The sequence below is a fragment of the Saccoglossus kowalevskii genome, chromosome 10, assembly GCF_978046115.1.
Source record: "Saccoglossus kowalevskii chromosome 10, keSacKowa6.1, whole genome shotgun sequence".
Lineage (NCBI taxonomy): Eukaryota > Metazoa > Hemichordata > Enteropneusta > Harrimaniidae > Saccoglossus > Saccoglossus kowalevskii.
Genome location: NC_140650.1, coordinates 331,763 through 353,595, shown reverse-complemented (window position 1 = coordinate 353,595; position 21,833 = coordinate 331,763). Strand labels below are relative to the sequence as shown.

At 35.4% G+C, this 21,833-nt stretch overlaps 1 protein-coding gene across 1 annotated transcript in view; it reads left to right on the top strand.

Moving 5' to 3' along the window:
- The window catches only part of LOC100378338 (E3 ubiquitin-protein ligase MARCHF5-like), a 32,563-nt gene extending 10,738 nt beyond the window's left edge, over positions 1-21,825 (top strand). Inside the window, exons 2-4 of the mRNA XM_006823258.3 lie at positions 6,298-6,503; positions 6,740-7,218; positions 15,941-21,825. Coding sequence (XP_006823321.1) covers positions 6,298-6,503; positions 6,740-7,218; positions 15,941-16,099 — 844 coding nt within the window. The 3' untranslated portion in view covers positions 16,100-21,825. The remainder of the gene's footprint in view (positions 1-6,297; positions 6,504-6,739; positions 7,219-15,940) is intronic.
- Positions 21,826-21,833: the final 8 nt, after the last annotated feature.

The window sequence follows — 21,833 nt, the reverse complement described above, 5'->3', positions numbered from 1 at the left end:
AACCAAGGTGACTGGATGTCGGATAACCCAAAATTGACGAATCTGTAGTGTCCACTACTATAAACTTCAATATTTCACTCCGGGTTCCCAAGTCAACATTGGTTTGTACTATACCCAACACATTGACACTTTGTTTTCCATAAGTAGAAACTTTCCTATTTGTTGGTTCTAAAATTACATTATCATTAATCAATTCATAGTCATGCTTATTTAGTACATTACATGAAGCACCAGAATCTAACATGAAATCAATGGATTTATTCTCCACATTCAACGTAGTGAAGGGAAGTTTTCCATTGTATTGGTCAAAATTAGTAACATTGAATATATACTCTTCACTGTCTGAGCAATCGTCAGCACAGATATGTTTGATTTTAGTACTCACATTGTTAGAATCTTTCTTTCTTGAACCTTCTAACTTGCGACAACAACGAACAAAATGTCCAGTTTTATGACAAAAGTTACATTGTTTACCCATTGCAGGGCAAGGGCCCTTGTGTGGATATTCGTGACCACATTTATAACAAGAGCGTTGCGTCGTCGGTACTTGGTCCGGAGATCTACGGGCTTTCTGAGGACGTTTTCTAGTAGGGCGCGCTGTCGTCCGGCTGGTAGTGGAGTTTTGTAGTTGACAGGAAAATGTCTTCACGGAATCAGGATTACCACTTTCTATACCATATGCTTCACGCTCCGAGACTTCTAACGTCCTGGCCAAGGTGATTATCTTGTCAAGAGACATCTCATCTTGCAAAGCACGGCGACGAACCTTCTTATTCTTCCCTCTCTGTATGATTTGGTGTTTAATTTCGACATCTTTGGCTTCTGCGTCTTCAATACCACAGTTATTTATCAGTTTTCGTAAACGAGTTACAAACTGGTCAATGCTTTCAGTGTCGTATTGAGTGGCACGCCGAAATTGATAAATTTCGAACTCAGTGTTCTTTTTGGGAAGAAAGTAGTCTTCTAATGCTTTTATTAGTTTCTTGTAAGCGTTGTCATATTCAGGTTCAACGGGCATGGTTAGAGTATTGCAAGTCTCGAATAAGTCGTCGCCACCTCGGTCCAAAAGCATAGCTTTTTTCTGCTCTGGGTCAGTAATCTTCCAGGCTACACAGCTGTTTTCAAAGCGTGATAACCAACGTTTCCAACGTGGTGCTAAGTGGGATTTCTAGATTTTTCATCAAGTTCAAATTGCAAATAGTGCTTATTCGCGTCAAGTTTACTAAATACTTGAGAACCATTTAATTTTGTGCGAATTTCTTGCACAGTCGGGGTTACATGCCGCTCTCTCTGAATGGCTGAATTTACGGCCCTGTAATCGCCACATATTCTCACATTATCAGTTCCTGATTTAGGCACAACAACAATGGGACTTACCCATGGAGTTGGACCATTTACCTTCTCCAAAATATCGGCTTTCTCTAATAATTTTAATTCGTTTTCGACCTTTTTTCTCAAATGGTATGGAACGCGTCTGTGACCTTGTTTTACGGGTCTGACTTTCGAATCAATATGCAATTTGATTTTCTTTTCGTTGTATTTACCCATCCCGCAAAATGTACTTTCGTGATTATAAATTATTTCTTTCACAGAATCGGGACAATCTGGTATATTCAAGTTAACGTTACTGTTTGTATCACGTCGCGTATTGTTAGATTTTGTTTGTTTTGTCGCATGGTGGACATGTGACCCTATTCGTCGTGATTGTGTGCACATTCGTTCTGAATGAGAATTAATTCGTTTCTCTGAAAACCGTGCAAATTTGTTGGGGTTAATTTGTATAAAACCTCAGTGACTGGATGTCGGATAGCCCAAAATTGACGAATCTGTAGTGTCCACTACTATAAACTTCAATATTTCACTCCGGGTTCCCAAGTCAACATTGGTTTGTACTATACCCAACACATTGACACTTTGTTTTCCATAAGTAGAAACTTTCCTATTTGTTGGTTCTAAAATTACATTATCATTAATCAATTCATAGTCATGCTTATTTAGTACATTACATGAAGCACCAGAATCTAACATGAAATCAATGGATTTATTCTCCACATTCAACGTAGTGAAGGGAAGTTTTCCATTGTATTGGTCAAAATTAGTAACATTGAATATATACTCTTCACTGTCTGAGCAATCGTCAGCACAGATATGTTTGATTTTAGTACTCACATTGTTAGAATCTTTCTTTCTTGAACCTTCTAACTTGCGACAACAACGAACAAAATGTCCAGTTTTATGACAAAAGTTACATTGTTTACCCATTGCAGGGCAAGGGCCCTTGTGTGGATATTCGTGACCACATTTATAACAAGAGCGTTGCGTCGTCGGTACTTGGTCCGGAGATCTACGGGCTTTCTGAGGACGTTTTCTAGTAGGGCGCGCTGTCGTCCGGCTGGTAGTGGAGTTTTGTAGTTGACAGGAAAATGTCTTCACGGAATCAGGATTACCACTTTCTATACCATATGCTTCACGCTCCGAGACTTCTAACGTCCTGGCCAAGGTGATTATCTTGTCAAGAGACATCTCATCTTGCAAAGCACGGCGACGAACCTTCTTATTCTTCCCTCTCTGTATGATTTGGTGTTTAATTTCGACATCTTTGGCTTCTGCGTCTTCAATACCACAGTTATTTATCAGTTTTCGTAAACGAGTTACAAACTGGTCAATGCTTTCAGTGTCGTATTGAGTGGCACGCCGAAATTGATAAATTTCGAACTCAGTGTTCTTTTTGGGAAGAAAGTAGTCTTCTAATGCTTTTATTAGTTTCTTGTAAGCGTTGTCATATTCAGGTTCAACGGGCATGGTTAGAGTATTGCAAGTCTCGAATAAGTCGTCGCCACCTCGGTCCAAAAGCATAGCTTTTTTCTGCTCTGGGTCAGTAATCTTCCAGGCTACACAGCTGTTTTCAAAGCGTGATAACCAACGTTTCCAACGTGGTGCTAATGTACTAGTGTCCCCATGGACGTCAAACGGAGATAACTCGGAAAACATGAAACCTGCTTGTGCTGCCATAATGAACACCAGTCCAACGAAATACGAGAGAAATTTTGCAAACAAGTTCGTACAACCTGATGTCTTCTACTGAGAAGTAGTAGTTTCTGTTGGGCTCACAATCCTCGTCGCCAATGTAATATCTTGAGACGTCCGTGTAGCATTTGGTAGGAGAGAGACAAGAGATGAGACACGACACACACTGAGTGCTGATAATACTGACACGTGTTTATTCAAGTCCAGGCTTTATATACTTGAACCATTGTTACATAATAGTAACACCTGGTCTAAAAGACCATTCATATTGAGATCACTACAGCAGCCATTTTTGTGCTAAAAATCATCAAAATCAAGAATTTCTCGGCTGTTTACAGATGGATTTTAGTATATACATTAGACCCTATAGGACCTTGATGCACATCATTTTGTTTTACGATCTGATTCAAGATGGCCGAATGGCAGCCATTTTTGTGCTAAAAATAAAAAAAATCAAGCATTTCTGGGCTGTTTACAGATGGATTTTGTTCAAACTTGGTATATACTTTAGACATTACACGTTCCTGATGCACATCATTTATTTTTCAGATCGAATTCAAAATGTCTGTCTGGTAGCCATTTTGTATAATAAATGGGCTTCTAGACCCATACATGCATCTCCGACTTGTTTTGACTGATTATATTCAAATTTTAAATATTCATTATACATCATGTCATAGATAAACAGATATATTGGTTTGACGATCCTATTCAAAATGGCCGAATGGTAGTCATTTTTTGTGCTAAAAAATCATCAAATATCAAGCATTTCTGGCGTTTTAAGGATGAATTTCATTCAAACTTGGTACATATCAAATATCAAGCATTTCTGGCGTTTTAAGGATGAATTTCATTCAAACTTGGTACATACATTAGACATTACGGGTTCCTGATGCGCGTCATTTTATTTTTCAGATTGAATTCAAAATGGCTGACAGGCAGCCATTTTGTTTTAATGTTTGGGCTTCTAGAGCCATATCTCTTAAAGGGGAACCACTCAATCCCATGGATTGCACCGAAGAATCATGGGACACTATTGTTTATGTTGTTTACAATGTTAATCTATCTTTTGTTATCCATTGTTATTTTAATCCAGAAAGTAAATTTGTTGTGAAATTAATCTTAACTGGAAGGTGCCCCTTTAAATGCTTTGACTGATTATATTCAAATTTTATATATTTGTTATACATCATGTTATATATATACATGTATTCAAAATGACTTTGAATGCTGTTCTAAAGCAAATATATCTCTCAATATGGGCAAGTACTTGTTTGACGATCAGATACAAATGTCAATCATTTTAATGTTAAAATATTACTATATGTTATACTACTATAAACAAAACTATATATCTTAAATTTGAATTACAACAACGAGCTAAATGGTTGTGATATGGCAAGAACATTTTGGGAACTGATAACCATGGCGAATAGTTCATCTTTACACAACATTATCAACTTTGTTTTGAGGAAGGCATATATATATCGTAATAACTTTTGTTTAAATTGTGGTGACTGTCTTGTGAATATTATTGCGAGAAAAAAAAGTGAGTTTGAATATTGTCACCAGTGTGAGTACTACGGTAATTACAAATTTAATACATGTACCAGTAGTTTACAATGAAAAGGTCAGATATCCATATTTGTGACTTGCGTCCTGAAAGTACTTCAATCTTAATCTATAGTAATCTGTGCAGCCTACACTGCACGCCCACATTGCAGTCCTAGAAACATATAGTGTGATTTGATTTGACATCTCTTGCTATTTATTAAGCTTCATGTCATTTCACATTATTTTTTTACCAAATTGTTCTGTTTTTCACTGTAAATCATTATCTATAGAAGATTGATATTTAAAACATGAGTAACATTACTGGGGAATTTGAGTTTACCTTAGCAAATGTGTTCAGTCATCAGACTTGTGTATTTTATTTGTAGTGGCTATACATGTAAGTAGATAATGCAATGAGAGCAGACAACAAATCGTGATATTGCGCAAATAACCATGTGTTATTTATTTTATCACATTGAACAGACATCCACCATGACAATCACAGCTACCATACATCACTCACACCCGCTCTCCTAAAAAATAACAACACTTATATTTGAAGTATGCAATATTTTATTTTAACTGCTATAACAAGTTTCACAGTACTGTAATGTGGTTAATTATTCAATGGGTTTTAATTTTGCTTATTTCGCTGAATGGAAAATAGCTAAATTAAAACCCAGTAAATATTTAAAATTGAGTATAGAACACATTATCTAAATAAAAAAACACATGAAATTCACTACATTCAATTCCCCACCATAGACTCCGGTCAGTCAAAATGACTATTTTGAACTGTAGACATTAATCAGCGATTCTGCCGGTGACGGAGAGATAGAATCTAGTTCATGATCTCAAGATTCTTTTACCCCTTACGTCACGAACCAACGTGACCGAGGCCACATGGCCGTGCCATAGGTAGCCGTCCATCACTCTTCAATTCTCTCCACCTCGTCGGGGAATGATTCTGAGCGGCTCTGCCTGGCTCTGTTGCTTTTTCCTGTCCGGGTTTCTAGCGTGGATCGTCGCCGCAGCCGCGGCATCCGACATTCTAGCTAGGATAGGATAAATTTTTCTTGTCTTTTAACCCTCGTGTCGTTTTCCCCTTTGTGTTTTATGCTTTCCACAACAAAGAAATTAAAACCCGGCGCCACTACGTAATCACATGTTGATTTCATGGCGGCACCTTTTACAACTGTAATTCGTGCATGTCGTCTTTTATTTTTAATGTATTTAGAAATGATAGATGCACTGGCAACGCCAGAGGCTCTCTGCCGGTATTATCTCTTCAGTTTACGAGGTGGATGTTTCTTTTGGTCCCTGGGTATATTCTCTAGTACCGGTAGTTCCGTTTGGGGCTGTAATCTGTAATTAAGCCTAACGTGTAATAAATGAAATTTATTATTTCCACTGATTTTGTATCACAAACCGCTGTAACAGGATTTTAATTTCAAACTTTGTACGCACATATTACCATGAATGATAAGTTCTAATTCAAAATGAGTAACTTATTTCAGTTTTGTTCACTCTTGAAAAAAAGGGACTTGGTCATGTCATCACACGACTTGTTGACTTTCAAGTCCTTACATTCAAAGGTCTGTGATGTACAAGGGAAGTTCCTTACACTTGATTCAACCTTCAGTTCTGTATGTAGTTTAGTTAAATACTAGATAGTAAGCCAATCAGAATTTTCTTTTTAATTAATCTTTTACTCAGACGTACTTGTTGGGTTTGTTTTGCCACTGAAGAAGATGACAGATCAGCCAGTTGGACAAGACCATGTCGTTGTAAAGGTACGACTAAGTGGGTGCACCAGACCTGTCTACAAAGGTGGATTGATGAGAAACAGAAAGGCAATAGTACAACAAAAGTAGCATGTCCTCAATGTAATACAGAATATCTTATTGTATATCCTAAATTAGGTGAGTGAGCATTATTTGTATTTGATAATTCCTTCATTGAAACTATTCATTGAATCAAAATGTTAATCCTTGTTCAGACGAGGTCCTAAAATGGAGACTTATTATCCTTCAAAGATGGCTGTGTTGATCATGTTAAAACTCACACAAAATAACACAAAATTCTAAAGCCTGTAGAAAACACCATGCATTTTTTCAATGATACCTGATAATGTTGAATTATATATTTTTTTGGACAGGTTCCTTTGTTTATATTCTTGACACTGTGGATAAGATAATATACAAAGTGTGTCCATTTGCTGCTGCTGGTATCGTAGTGGGTTCTATCTATTGGACTGCTGTAACATATGGTGCAGTCACTGTTATGCAAGTATTGGGTCATAAGGAAGGACTTGATGTCATGGAGAGAGCTGATCCACTCTTTCTTCTAATTGGATTACCTACAATTCCTGTCATGTTAATCTTGGGCAAGATGATTCGATGGGAGGACTATGTACTGAAGCTCTGGAGGAAGCATTCAACTAAGATTCCGTTTCTCAATTATCTCTTTCCGGACATAGCTCCTGGTGCCCGTATACCGGCTGAGACTGGCCCATTGAATGATCCCATCTCTGCCACAAGGATTCTGTGTGGTGCCCTGATCTTTCCAACTGTAGCTACTATTGCAGGAAAAGTCATGTTTGGATCGTTGAATTCTAACTTACAGAGGACAATATTGGTAAGTAAATTCATTTCACCTACAATTCCTGGTGATTGTTAGTTTGTATCAAACTTTGTCCTTCACAACTATTGTTACCTTTCCACATCATACATGATACATCAATGGTTCTGTTCATGATGGCAGATTCGTTTCCACTAATCCGGGACTGGATCATGAATAGGACTTCATTGAATATAATTAAAAAAAGAAGGATAAAGCTGTTAGGACCAATAAATACAATATATTGAAAGTGGTTTTATGTAATCATAATTTATGTACATGTATTAAATATAACATTTGGAGCAATGTACCTTTTTTCAATGGTTAATCTGAAGAGAATGAGAGATTGTAGTAAATAGAACAATATAACCCATGTAAGAATAATATATAACAGGAAATAATTGTAAACTAATAGTAGCTGCTGACATAGAAAGTAAAGCAAGATAATAACACTGAATAAACAGCATGGTAAATACTCAAATGTCAAATCAAAGTAAACATTTACTGTGTACACAACTCAAACCAAAGCTTGCATAGGACATCTGATCACATCATGGCATGTCTTTCCCATGGCCACTGTGCATCCCCCAAATAGGATGCTTAATAACCAAGTTTATCAAATGCAGAGAGAATGAAACCCATCGAGGAGTTCCGGTCTGCTGCCTTACAGTCGCCCAGGTGAGGCCTAGGTCTCAAAGCTCCTTTCTATCTCCTGGTCTCCATGAGTCTTCCTCATCTCCTCTTTCCTTGGGGCTTCCAAAGTAAGGGCCATTCTGGGGAGGGCATCTGGGGGCATTCTTAACACATGTCCTAACCAGCGCCATCTCCTCTCCCTAACAACTTCTGAAAGTCTTGTCTGCTCAGCCCATTCCAGCAAGTCCATATTGCTGATGGTGTTTGGGCAATATACACCTTTAATCCTCCTCAGACACTTTGTTGGAAGGTGTCCAATTTCGTGGAGATCCTCTGGGTCATCTTCCAAGACTCGCACCCGTAAAGCAGCACATTCAGAACATTGCTTCTGAAGATCTGTAGCTTAGTGATGTGGCTCAGTTTTCTGGACCTCCAGACACTCCAGAGCATTCCAAATACTTGGTTGGCCTTGGACACCTTGGCATCGACATCTTCATCACTGTCTCCATCAGCAGACATCTTTTTGCCCAAGTAGATGAACTCAGATACCTCTTCCACTGGTTGGTTGTTGACGGTGAGTGGCTGGATGTTTTTTGGATTTAGCTTCATAAGTTTCGTCTCTGGGATGTTGATGCAGAGTCCCAACTTTCCTGCAATTGGTGTGAGCCTGTTTGCCTTCTCCTGCTGGTTGATGTGTCGGCAAGCGAGAAGTCCACATCATCGGTGAAGTCAAAGTCCTCTAGCGTCAATGTTAGCATCCATTGGATTCCAGTTCTCTGCCCATCTATTGTTTCCTTCATTAGTGAATCCACTGCCAGTATAAACAGGAATGGTGAAAGGATGCAGCCTTGCTTGACACCAATTTCCACAGGGAGATCGTCTGTCAGTTGGTTTCCACAGATCACCCGACACATAGAAAGTAAAGCAAGCAAATAACACTGAAAAATGGCATGGTAAATACTATGTCAAATCAGAGTAAACACCTGATTGGCCTAGCTTCACATGGTTATGATCAGAAAATGATGTATACCTAGCTCTCACATACCAGTTAGAGAACTTTAATGGTGACTTCACTTATTAGATGGTCTTGAAATAAACTGTTAACAGGAGTAGCACCCAAAGAAAGCAAGTCATCACATAAACATACTGGATGACACTAGTCCACTTCCTGAGTGAGGTTCAGAACATGAAAGTTCTAGTGTACTATGGCAATTGAAGGGTTGTTGAATATGTCACAAGCCAGGGAGGATGAGATCCCCAATGCTCAGCCAGTTGGTGTATATGTTGTTCTGTTGGAGTAAGAACCTGGCAGGGGACGGTAAACAGTGCAGTCAATGTGACATGGAGAGAGTGCCTGTACTTGACCAACGACAGAGCCTGATGAACAGCCTATTGACCTCAGAAAGAAACTTTAAACTCTATTGATATCTATGTGACATTTCATCCAGACTCCCATGCATTCGCAAGGAACTTAGTGTTGATATCATGAGAAATCTTGGCCATGTATGCATTTCCTCCATTTCCACTGGTTCAAGCGATACTAGAGAGGGTAGCAGCCACCCAAATATCATAATCAGAGCAGTGATCCCAAATTCGCCATTTGGATGGCAAAGCAGATATGTCAGTATTGGCACAAGATCACAGGGAGCTTACCACGAGTCTGACACTGTTTCAGTTACACTCTTGGAGGCTCTGCAGCAAAGTGTCTGACAATATTGCAAGACCTCAGTGGGGTTCCACCCTCCACCCTGCACCCTACAACTAAGCATGGGGTAGTTGGTGTAGTGGGGGACAGCAGGATTTTGTTTCACGCAAAAAACTTTAATATGCTCTTTCTGTTAAAGGACAGAGAACTAGCCTGGGGGCTAGATTTCTGGCATATATGAGCATTGATCTAGGATCAGATCTAGAGATTGTAATTTGGTCAAGTCTTATACTATACCAAGGGGGTTATCTGTAGCATCAGTCAAGTACTTAGATGCATTATGTAAACCTCTTGAATACTTGGCAATGAAAACAGTCCCTCGTATGTGGCCAACGAAATATGAAATAGCAGTCCACTGTGATCACTACCCTCTGTGGACAAGACTCTTTGACAAGCTCATGGTGAAAAAATTACAAAATTTGTGGGAAAAGAGGACCATGAGGAATTACTGGTTTGCCTTGTCATATAAAAAAATTGTATTGAATACCTTTGTATTTATCAATACCATCTGCTTAGTCTATATTAGGTTTACTGTGATATTACAAAAGTAACAATACTAAGATCGTTGGGGTAATATCAAAATGCCAATGGTCAAGTACTAGATTTGTTAATTTGGTCTAGTAAGCAGGCTGTGCAGTCAAAATTCAGGAAACAAATTTGTTAATTTGGTCAGAGGTTAGGTACTAAATTTTTAATTCAGACAAATCAAAGTTGAGTTGTATAAATATAATAGCCAGCGCAAATTAAATTGCTGTTATTATTTTTTTTCAGTGAGCCAACAGCTGTATAATTTTAATCTCATTCAAGCTTAAAAGCTTTAAGCAAACATTCCAATGTAGCACAACATTCTGTGAAAATATTTATTATATAGTTCAATGTTTTCATTTCACTTATTATTGAAATCAACTGAATCAAAAAAAATATTATAAATGAAATAAGTTTTGAATATTTTGCTTGAATAATTGTCTGCAGTGTTTGTTTGTCGTCAGTATTACCAATGTCAATAGTATGGATTGCTTTCCCATTGCTTACCTCATAGAGAGAGCAGAGCTACATTACTTTTGTAATATACTTTTGAGTGTGTTGAGTGTGAATTAACATTTTTTTTTACCTACATAATGTACTCAATTCTTATCCATCTTACTGTGACAGAACTGGAGGGACATGCTTACCCTCCCATTAATGTTTACATAATGAAATATCCACCACAGATTCAATTTCCCATATTGTAGTATGTTTTCAAATTCCGCAATATTACCTTGTATGCGCCATCTGCCCAGTCATGCCACCACCCACGCATGTGTAACATTTGGCCCATATAAAAAAAAAGAAATAACACCTCTAAATCTAATTCATGAAATCATCTAATTCATAATATTTAATATTGCTGTCTTTAGGGCTCAAAATGATATTATAAGATGCATTTTTTTAGTAGCTCACATTCAGGTATAATATTATTCTATTGCACTCCATCAGCCCTGAATTTGCATGACATTAAAAATTCACTCTTCATACAATATGGCACTGTAGGTCAGTGTAATACTAAAACCATTTCACATATATGTAACTGCTATCTATATAGAATTGTAATAAAATTATAATTTGGAATTGTACAACATGTATCACAGCTCTTCTACAAATTACTCTTCCTGTTGGCAAACACTCATGTTGTTTTTTCCTTTCCTTCATTATATGTATTGATAAATATTTATCTATTGATTATGATTTTATTGATACAATTTATTTGTATTATTATATTTATAGCATACATCAATGATTTGTTGTCGGGGAAAATCAGTCCTTATTAATTGCCAAATTTGCATAATCATTAACCAATTTTCAGTTTTTTCTATAGATATCTCATACCTCAGTGGGGTTCCACCCTGCACCCTACAAACCAATCATCAAATTTCAATGAAACTTGGTACATATATGCTCTAGGACAAATGCACAGACCCAATTAGTTTCGGGATAAACTCTGTGCATACTAATTACCTAATTTTCATTGATATCTCAGGAACCAAATTGTTACATTCCAATGAACTTGGTACATAAGTGCTCTGGGATAATTTTTAGCTTTTTCACAGGTATTTCAATAAGCATTATGCATCATCATGAAACTTGTTGAATTTAAATGAATTTTGATACACAGGTGCTCTGGGTTATTTTAGGGTAGAAATCCATTCATAATAATTACCTTAATTTGAATAAATTAGTTAATTATGCATACATGTGCATACAAGTGCTCAAAACTGAATTACATCAATTTATTCATTATTTAAGTATTATAAACTTTAATACTGTGGATCCCATTGCACAGCTATATTCTTGTTTAAAGTTAATCTCAAACTTTGAATAACCAGTACATGCATTCCGGGCTTGGAATCTTATTATTGTCGTTTAAATCTTCTTTCTCTTCTTCATCTTTTTTTTTTTAGTCAAGCCATCCATGGCACAGTCCCCGTTAGTTATCAAATTTAAGATATATAGTTTTGTTTATACATGTAGTAATATAGTTGGAATATAACCATGTCAGGAATATGATTTTTTAATATTAAAATGATTGACATTTGTATCTGATCGTCAAACAAGTACTTGTCCATATTGAGAGATATTGCTATGGAACAGCATTCAAAATCAGCCATTTTGAATACATGTATATATATAACATGATGTATAACGAGTATATAAAATTTAAATATAATAAGTCAAAGCATTTAAGAGATATGGCTCTAGAAGCCCAATCATTAAAACAAAATGGCTGCCAGTCAGCCATTTTGAATCCAATCTGAAAAATAAAATGACGAGCATCAGGAACCCGTAATGTATGTACCAAGTTTGAACGAAATCCACCCATAAATGCTTGATATTTGATGATTTTTTAGCACAAAAATGACCACCATTCGGCCATTCTGAATAGGATAGTCAAACCAATATATCTGTCTATCTATGACATGATGTATAATGAATATTTAAAATTTTAAAATATTATCATTCAAAACAAGTCGGAGATATGGGTCTAGAAGCCCATTCATTAAAACAAAATGGCCGCCAGACAGCCATTTTGAATCTGATCTGAAAAATAAATGATGTGCATCAGGAACCTGTAATGTCTAATATATGTACCAAGTTTTACCGAAATCCATCCATAAATGCCAGAAATGCTTGATATTTGATGATTGTTTAACACAAAAAAGGCCACCATTTGGCCATTTTGAATGAGATCGTCAAACCAATATATCTGTCAATCTATGACATGATGTATAATGAATATTTAAAATTTTAACATAATCAGTGAAAGCAAGTCAGAGATATGGCACGAGAACCACATTCATTAATACAAAATGGCCACCAGTCGGCCATTTTGAATCTTATCTGAAAAACAAAATTATTTGCATCAAGGTCCCATAATGTCTAATGTATATAGCAAGTTTGAACAAAATCCATCTGTAAACAGCCGAGAAATGGTTGATTTTTAGGATTTTTTAGCACAAAAATGGCTGCCATTCGGCCATCTTGAATCAGATCGTGAAACAAATTGACGTGCATATGTATAATATGACGTATGTGTAAAGTTTGATTGTGATTGGTTAAGGCATTTCTAAGATACAGGTCCGCACAGACGCACGCACGCACACACGGACACACGAAAGTCAAAACATAAGTACCCTATTTCGGACTGCGTCCGAACGGGGACTAAAAACCACTGAATGGAATGGTTTAAATTTTTCTATAATGATAGTTCCTAATATGAACTGGTGCACCTGACTTTCAGATTTTTGATTCGTCAGCTGGTTTAGTAGCCACTTTTTGATTGGATGTGCTACCAATTTTACAAATAAAATCTTTAGTGGTCGGGTGACTTTTTCTACAATTTCTTCAGAACCAATGAACATATTGATGTGAAATTTGGTATGGCAGAGCTTTTGTTGATTTGTCAAATAGTTTAGCTGCCACCTTTGATTTCTCCTAAATACATGTACAATGTACATGTAGGGAATAATTTTTACTGATGCTACAGTTATTCAATTCCTTTGAAAGTTTCTGTGTTACATCTGTTTACTGAACTCCTTCAGTTTCGATCAGTCATGTAATTTTGCTGTCATTTTTGATTTTCAACAAAAAATGACTAAAAGTTTGGGCATTTGTTTCTCATGAATTTCTTTAACCAATCAATTACAGCAAAAACTTTTTACAAGAAAAATAAAATAATTTTGATCAGTTGAATGGTTTGGCCACTGTTTTGATTTGCATAGCTTACAAAATGAACACGATATCATCAACATGGCAGTCATTGCTACTCACAGGGCGTGTTGTCTGTTGCATAAATCAGTGTAAATACAAACAATCAGAACTAAATTTGGTATATTTTTTGAGTGAGCTTCGCTGTCGACTTTGTCGAGCGGAGCTTATTATATGAGTTTATGAGCTTATTATATGATTGTCCATTGTCAGTGTCAACTTTTTTGCTCCGCTGTCGACAAAGTCAACGATGTGGAGCTCTTCATATACTTATTGTCTGTTGTCAACTTTTTCCATTTTTATCTTCTTCTTCAAATCCGTTAAACCAAATGCTTTCATATTTGCAAGATAGATTCTTGGGGTAGTCCTGAGTCAGATTTGTTCATTTTGTGATGATATCGTCAATTCTCTAATTTTGAAAAATGTTTTTGTCATTTTTAGTAAAAAGGCTTGAATATTGTAGCGTTATATGGAATGGTATCTATCAAATTGATGTCAAACGCATTGAAAGAGTCCAGCATAATTTTTTGTAAATTTGTATATACCTGGACCTGGACACACAATATGAAATTATGTGCAATGCTTTAAATATAGCCACATTAGCAGAACGCAGATATTATTTTGATATGGTTTTTATGTGTCAGTGTGTCTTGGGGTTGTACAGTTGTTGTAAATTATCTTCTTTTTTTAGCTCCGCTGTCGACTTTGTCGAGCGGAGCTTATCATATGAGTGATTGTCCGTCGTCGTTCGTGTCAATGTTTTACTTTTTCGACTTCTACTTGAAAACTACAAGCCTGAATGCTTTGATACTTGGTGTATATGTACCTTCGGTAGACCTCTCAGATTTGTTCATTTCATGATGATATCTTCAATTCTCTAATTTTGGTGAATATTTTTGTCATTTTTGGTAAAAAGTGATATTTTCGACTTCTTGTTAAAAACCGCAAGTCCAATTGCTTTGATATTACATATATAGGTACTACATGTGGACCTCTCTCAGATTTGTTCATTTTGTAATGATATCTTTAATTCTCTAATTTTGGCGAATGTTTTTGTCATTTTTGGTAAAAAGTGATATTTTCGACTTCTTGTTAAAAATCACAAGTCCAATTGCTTTGATATTACATATATAGGTACTACATGTGGACCACCCTCAGATTTGTTCATTTTGTAATGATATCGTCAATTCTCTAATTTTGGTGAATATTTTTGTCATTTTTGGTAAAAAGTGATATTTTTGACTTCTTGTTAAAAACCGCAAGTCCAATTGCTTTGATATTACATATATAGGTACTACATGTGGACCTCTCTCAGATTTGTTCATTTTGTAATGATATCTTTAATTCTCTAATTTTGCCGAATGTTTTTGTCATTTTTGGTAAAAAGTGATATTTTCGACTTCTTGTTAAAAACCACAATCATTTATGTTGAAAAATGATATTTTTGAATTCTTGTTGAAAACAGCAAGTCCCATTGCATTGATACTATGTATCTTGTTCATTTTGTAATGATATCGTCAATTCTCTAATTTTGGTGAATATTTTTGTCATTTTTGGTAAAAAGTGATATTTTTGACTTCTTGTTAAAAACTGCAAGTCCAATTGCTTTGATATTACATATATAGGTACTACATGTGGACCTCTCTCAGATTTGTTCATTTTGTAATGATATCTTTATTTTTGTCATTTTTGGTAAAAAGTGATATTTTTTTCTTGTTAAAAACCACAATCATTTATGTTGAAAAATGATATTTTTGAATTCTTGTTGAAAACAGCAAGTCCCATTGCATTGATACTATGCATCTTGTTCATTTTCTAATGATATCTTCTGTTCTTTAATTGAAATGTGCATTGCTAACAGCGGAGCTATCTCAGCCGAGAGGCTGCTTGTTCAGTTTACATATTCCACATAGTTTTAGGAAAATGTCTCTTTAGCTCCGCTGTTGACTTTGTGTATATGTACTTTTGGTAGGGTTCTCTTAGATTTGTTCATTTCATGATGATATCTTCAATTCTACAAAATTTCAACAGTCTATAGCCAAGACTTTTTGGATAATAAAAAGCAAAAAAAAAAAATTCACTCCAAAGTGCCCACAAACCTGCATCTCTACCTTAAGTGAAAGAATTTCACTTATTCAATTTTGTACTGTTTTTCTTCAGGGTGGTATTGCATTTGTCACAATCAAAGGTGTTATGAAGATCTATTTCAAACAGCAGCAGTATCTGAGACAAGTTCATCGAAAAATACAAGACTTCCCAGATGAAGGAATGAGTCAACAAACTGGAGCAACCCAAGCTACTGGCACCCAGACGTCTTGAGTATTCACATCTTGTATTTGTCACCAATCATAGTGCATCTTACAATGTTACTTTAGTTTGATAAGATGCATTCTGATTGGCCACATCATTAAGATATTTTTAGGTAATATGTGAATTGATTCAAATATGACTGCTATATTTGCTCTGTTAGAAATACTTCTTGAATAGAAGTGTATATAAACCAAAAGTTATTTTTATTGTATGCTGGATCATTAAATATGACATATTCTGTCATTTACTTGAGCTGATATGCTGCTACATGTGATAGAGCAAATTTCTGATAAGCTGATAATTTCAATCTTTAGTCTCTATTAAGACACTGTCTGAAAATTTAAAGATATTTTATGATTTCAACAAAAATAGCCAACCGATGGCCATTTTGAACATTTTCAGATCGACTTGCCAATGTACCCCAACCTCTAATCCTAACTCTAACCTTACCCCTACCTTCTATTGCCCACTCAAATTAATTATATGTACCCATCTCGAGAATGCCTCTAGTTATCTAGAGGGGTCAGGGATACATTGGGAAATCTTTCCAATTTAAGTTAGTATGATGATCATACATATTAGGTTACAGGTGCATGTGCATGATTTTTGACTCCCATGTGCGAAGCACAAAACGAGAGTCTTTGCGGTTAGTGTGTCCGTATGTGTATGTGTGTGTGTATGTGTGTCCGTGTGTGTATGTTTGTCCGTCTGTTCCACTGATATCTCAAGAACCATACATCAGTTTTTGATGAAACTTGGTGCATAGATGCTCTGGGGTAATGCGCAGATTTGATTAGGTTTTGGTAAAATTTCATGCATATTAATTACCTAATTTGCATGATAATAAGCTAATTTTTAGCTGTTCCATTGATATCTAAAGAACCACTTATTGGATTTTAATGAAACTTGGTACATTGATGCTCTGAACTAATGCTTGGTTTTAATTAGTTTTTGGTAAAAATTACCTAATTACCTAATTTGCATAATGATTAGTCAATTTTCGATTTTTTCACTGATCTCAAGTACTAATCATCACATTTCAATGAAGCTTGGTACATAGATACTCAAGGACTATGCAGAGAATGATCGTTTTGGGATAAATATTTGTGCATATTAATTACCTAATTTGCATAATTAATTAATTTTCAGCTTTTGATGTTTCAAGTAGTAAGCATTACATTTCAATGAAACTTGGTACATAGATACTCAAGGACAATGCAGAGATTGATTGTTTTGGGATAAATATTTGTGCATATTAATTACCTAATTTGCATAATTAATTAATTTTCAGCTTTTGATGTTTCAAGTAGTAAGCATTACATTTCAATGAAACTTGGTACATAGATACTCAAGGACTATGCAGAGATTGATTGTTTTGGGATAAATATTTGTGCATATTAATTACCTAATTTGCATAATTAATTAACTTTCAGCTTTAGATGTTTCAAGTAGTGAGCATTACATTTCAATGAAACTTAGTACATAGATACTCAAGGACTATGAAGAGATTGATTGCTTTGGGATAAATATTTGTGCATATTAATTACCTAATTTGCATAATTAGTTAATTTTCAGCTTTTCCACAGATATCTCAAGTACTAATTATCACATTGCAATGAAACTTGGTACATAGACCCCTTAGGACTATCAAGAGACCTGATTAGTTTTAGGGTAAATAATTGTGTATATTAATTACCTAATTTGCATAGTTAATTAATTTTCACACTGATTTCTCAAGTACTAATCATCACATTTCAATGAAACTTTATACATGAATGCTATAGGACAATAGACAATTGTGGGTTAAAATCTGTACATATTAATTACTAATTTACATAATTAACCACTTTTAACCTATCACACTGATATCTAAAGTACTAATTATTCCATTTCAATGAAACTTAGTGCAAAGATGCTCTAGGACAATGTACAAACCTGATTAGTTTGGGGTTAAAATCTGTTTATCTCTGACAAGTAATTTTGAATTATATTTAATGTGTCTTCAATACTCTCAGCACATGGGAGTTCTTTCTAAGCTTTCTTTGATTATGGGTTTCATGCTGGTTTCTTTTGGCTGAAATTACCTTTTCTGTTTAATCTTAGTACAGAGCTAGAATATCAAGAGATTTTTCTTTCAGAGGTTTAAGCGATTTGAAATGTGTGTTGAGTTAGGTTTTCATATGTCTAATGAGAGTGCTTCTAATTTTCTTCACATTATACAGTTGTTTTTGAAATTGGAAAATAATTTTGTTTTCATAATATTTACAGTTGCCAGTTAATATAAGTTTTATATCTAACATAGTTCATGGTGGATGAGCCTATTTGCATATCATGGGGCATATGTGATCACTCATTTTTTCAATCAGTAATCTTGGAAATTTACACAATTTCTCTTTTTCCAGGTGTGGAAAAATTCTGAATTGTTACAAGGTTGAGACCATGCATGATTGATTCCATGGTCATGAAGTTTTGGTTAACACAATTATGTTTGCTATTCAAACTTCATACTGTTTATTTCCCCTCCCATGATCATGCTGGCTTTTATATGGTTCTGTAGGTTTGTAGTCATGCCAAAACCTTTTCATGTTGCAACATTTTTTTCTGCGTTTATGAACATTTTAGTCTGAATTGCTGATTTTCTATATTTTTTGAGTGTATATGCATAACAAAAAATGTCATGGGATGTGACTTGTTCATTCCTGATCACTGATATGCTACTATGGAGATTGCTTGTCTGTACCCCCAAGCCGCCGAACATGAGTACCGGTAGTAGCAATTGTTTTCAGACTCCAATGGATGTCTGCAAGCAGATATTAATCCATTGGTAATGGGATGTAGTGGTTACCAAGTACCCATACATGTGTACATCTGTACAGACTTGTATTAGGTGAACTATTGAAGACATTGGGCATAGGATTCCATCATTCTTTTTATGGTGAATTTTTTGTGTACATTTTCTATTTTGTCACTCGCTTAAAGGTGTCTCTAATTCCACAACAACACTGCTGTTATCAGTACATCATAGTTGTATGCCATTGGTTAGTACAGATGGCAAAATATGAGACAGTATGCTGCGCATCGACCTCTGCTGCATGTTGGGTGATACTCTAGCTGTACTATCTTCATGCATACTTTGAGGTATTCTCGTAATAACCTTATTATTATGCACCATGGGAATGCCGAAATCCAAAATGTTTAGAACAGAATCAGCAAACTTCTTTGTGTGGAGTCCGGTCAAACTCTGGTGGCAGCCATGTTTGCTTTATTTGTAGAGGACGCTTGTACGCGTAATCATACCATATTTGGAATTTGCATTTTCTTATATGGTACCTCGTAAAATACCGCTACATTGTAACTTATGGCGTTACTGTGACGGATGTATAATAATTTATTTTATTATGACAAATCTCCTTGTATTTATTTTTAGGATGAAGCAATTATTTTTTGTTCTGTACCTTGTAAAACAAGTCATTGAAAATGACACAGTCCCCGTTAAATTTTTGAAAGTTCTCTTTGTGCTCATCATATTAAAAGCAGAGGAGTTGTCGCGAGCGTGTCCTTGAAACTTGAGTTCCAAGTGGCGTATCAACAGATTGTTTATTAACATCGAAACACATGTTCCGTGTAGTAGTAATATGGCCAAAAATAAAAACAGCCGTTATTCGGCCATCTTTGATCTGATTATGAAACACACTGATATGTATGATGTATGTGCCAAATACGAATGAAAATGATACATAAATTGTGGAAATATAGTTAGTAAGGCCAAAAAGTCAGATGCCTGTCAATCGGCCATCCTTGACCAGATTTTGAAACAAATTGTCATGGACATGCATCCTAACATGTATAAAGTACATGTATGTGCCATATTTGAATGAAAACTGACAGAGCACGTCCAAGTTACCGGATAAAAAGATGCCGACCATCTTTGATCCAATTGCGTAATAAATCGGCCATTTTGAATTGAATCGCTAAACCACTGCATGCGCATATGTCCCACATAAGGTACTAGGCACATGCAAAAAATGAACGGAATCTGTCCACAGGATTCTGAAATATGACTCTGGACAAACTGATGCACGGACGGACACACCGACAGATAGATTCAGGAACTCACAGACGGTTGGGGACATGAATTCTAACATGTATGATCTATGTACCAAGTTTGAATGAAAACTGACAAAGCATGTCCAAACTACAACTTTTTCAAAAAACAAGATGGCTGCCAGTTGGCCATTTTGAATCGAATCACTAAACCACTGCATGTGTCCCACATAATTACTAGGCACATGCAAAAAATGAACGGAATCGGTCCAAGGGATTCTGATATGACAACGGACGTTTTAGGACTTCGTCCGAACAGGGACTAATAAAAATGCAGGCATTGGTTCACATGCATGTGCATCTTATTTTCGCAGATTCTTTCAAGTATTTAAAAAGATTATAATATGTGTGAATAAACATTTTGTGACATGTAACATTATTGCAAATAAAAAATAGAATTATAATATTTAAATGAGTTATTATGAAGAATTTTACAAGACAACTATTTTGGATTGTGGAAAAAAAAACAATAGACATTTTGTTTTTGGCTCTTGTGGATTTATCATTTCTCACATACACTTTAACTGATTTAGGTTAAATAAGCAAGTCATATTAATATTGTCTCAAGTCATATTAATATTGTGTGTGTAACTTTACTGATTGCCGACCATTTTTTTTTCCAAACAAGTTATCCATTTGCCAGGCTACACTTTGCCTATTTTGTTCACACGTTTTGATTTGAATCCAAATGGATGTAGTTTATATGTTGAATGTTCTTATTGCTACATATATTTGAGGTGTCGCATTTATTGAACTACCAGGATGTGATGCCATTTAAAATAACACTGTAGTTAACATGCTGCAAATTATGACCTATCTACATCTTTCATTGTTCATGATTGACTGGTTCGTTTTCAATCATATGATGTAGTCCTGTTGTATTGGATAATACATGCTGGATAATTGGTGAAAAAACAAGACAATTATCATACTTTTTGAAAGTTGCAGTGTTTTTTTTTTATGTATAATTTTACGATTTACCATATCTTAGCTTTTATGTATATTTTGTAATATACAGCTTTGAGTCTAATTTAAAATGTAATTGCTGAGTCTAAAGAACTTGCCATTAAAGTTTTTAAACAAATTACAATAATATTGTTTAGTGAATGAACATGATGAGAAGGCAAACATGTGGGATGGATGCAAGCACTCTTGTGTGACATGTATTGAGAACAATGTGTGCTTTGAGCCAATTATGGGTTGGCGGGGAGTTTATTATTATTTTGTAGTGTTGGTAGTACCAGTGCATTTTCGCCAATATAAAGCAGTAATCTGCATAATTCATTTTCACCTGGGCATCCACACTGTTATACAGCAAGATAATATGAAAAAAAAAGTTTTGATATTCAAATATTGAATGTAATCATTTACATGACATGTGGTGTGGAGTAGCATATGCATAATCGTTTCATGAGTGTTTTCAAAGCATCAGGGTGGATGTTATTGCCATCCAAATAACATAATTGTTATTTTTCAAAGCCAGATGAAAGGTGTAGCTAATGAATATGGCCTATGGGTGTAAGTTATCCTGGTATGGGGCCTGAATGCTCAATAATGGGATACTTTATTACTAATAACCTGCAGTGATGACATAATAAAATTGACTGTTATTGATAATATAAGAGGCAAAAGTGTAGTT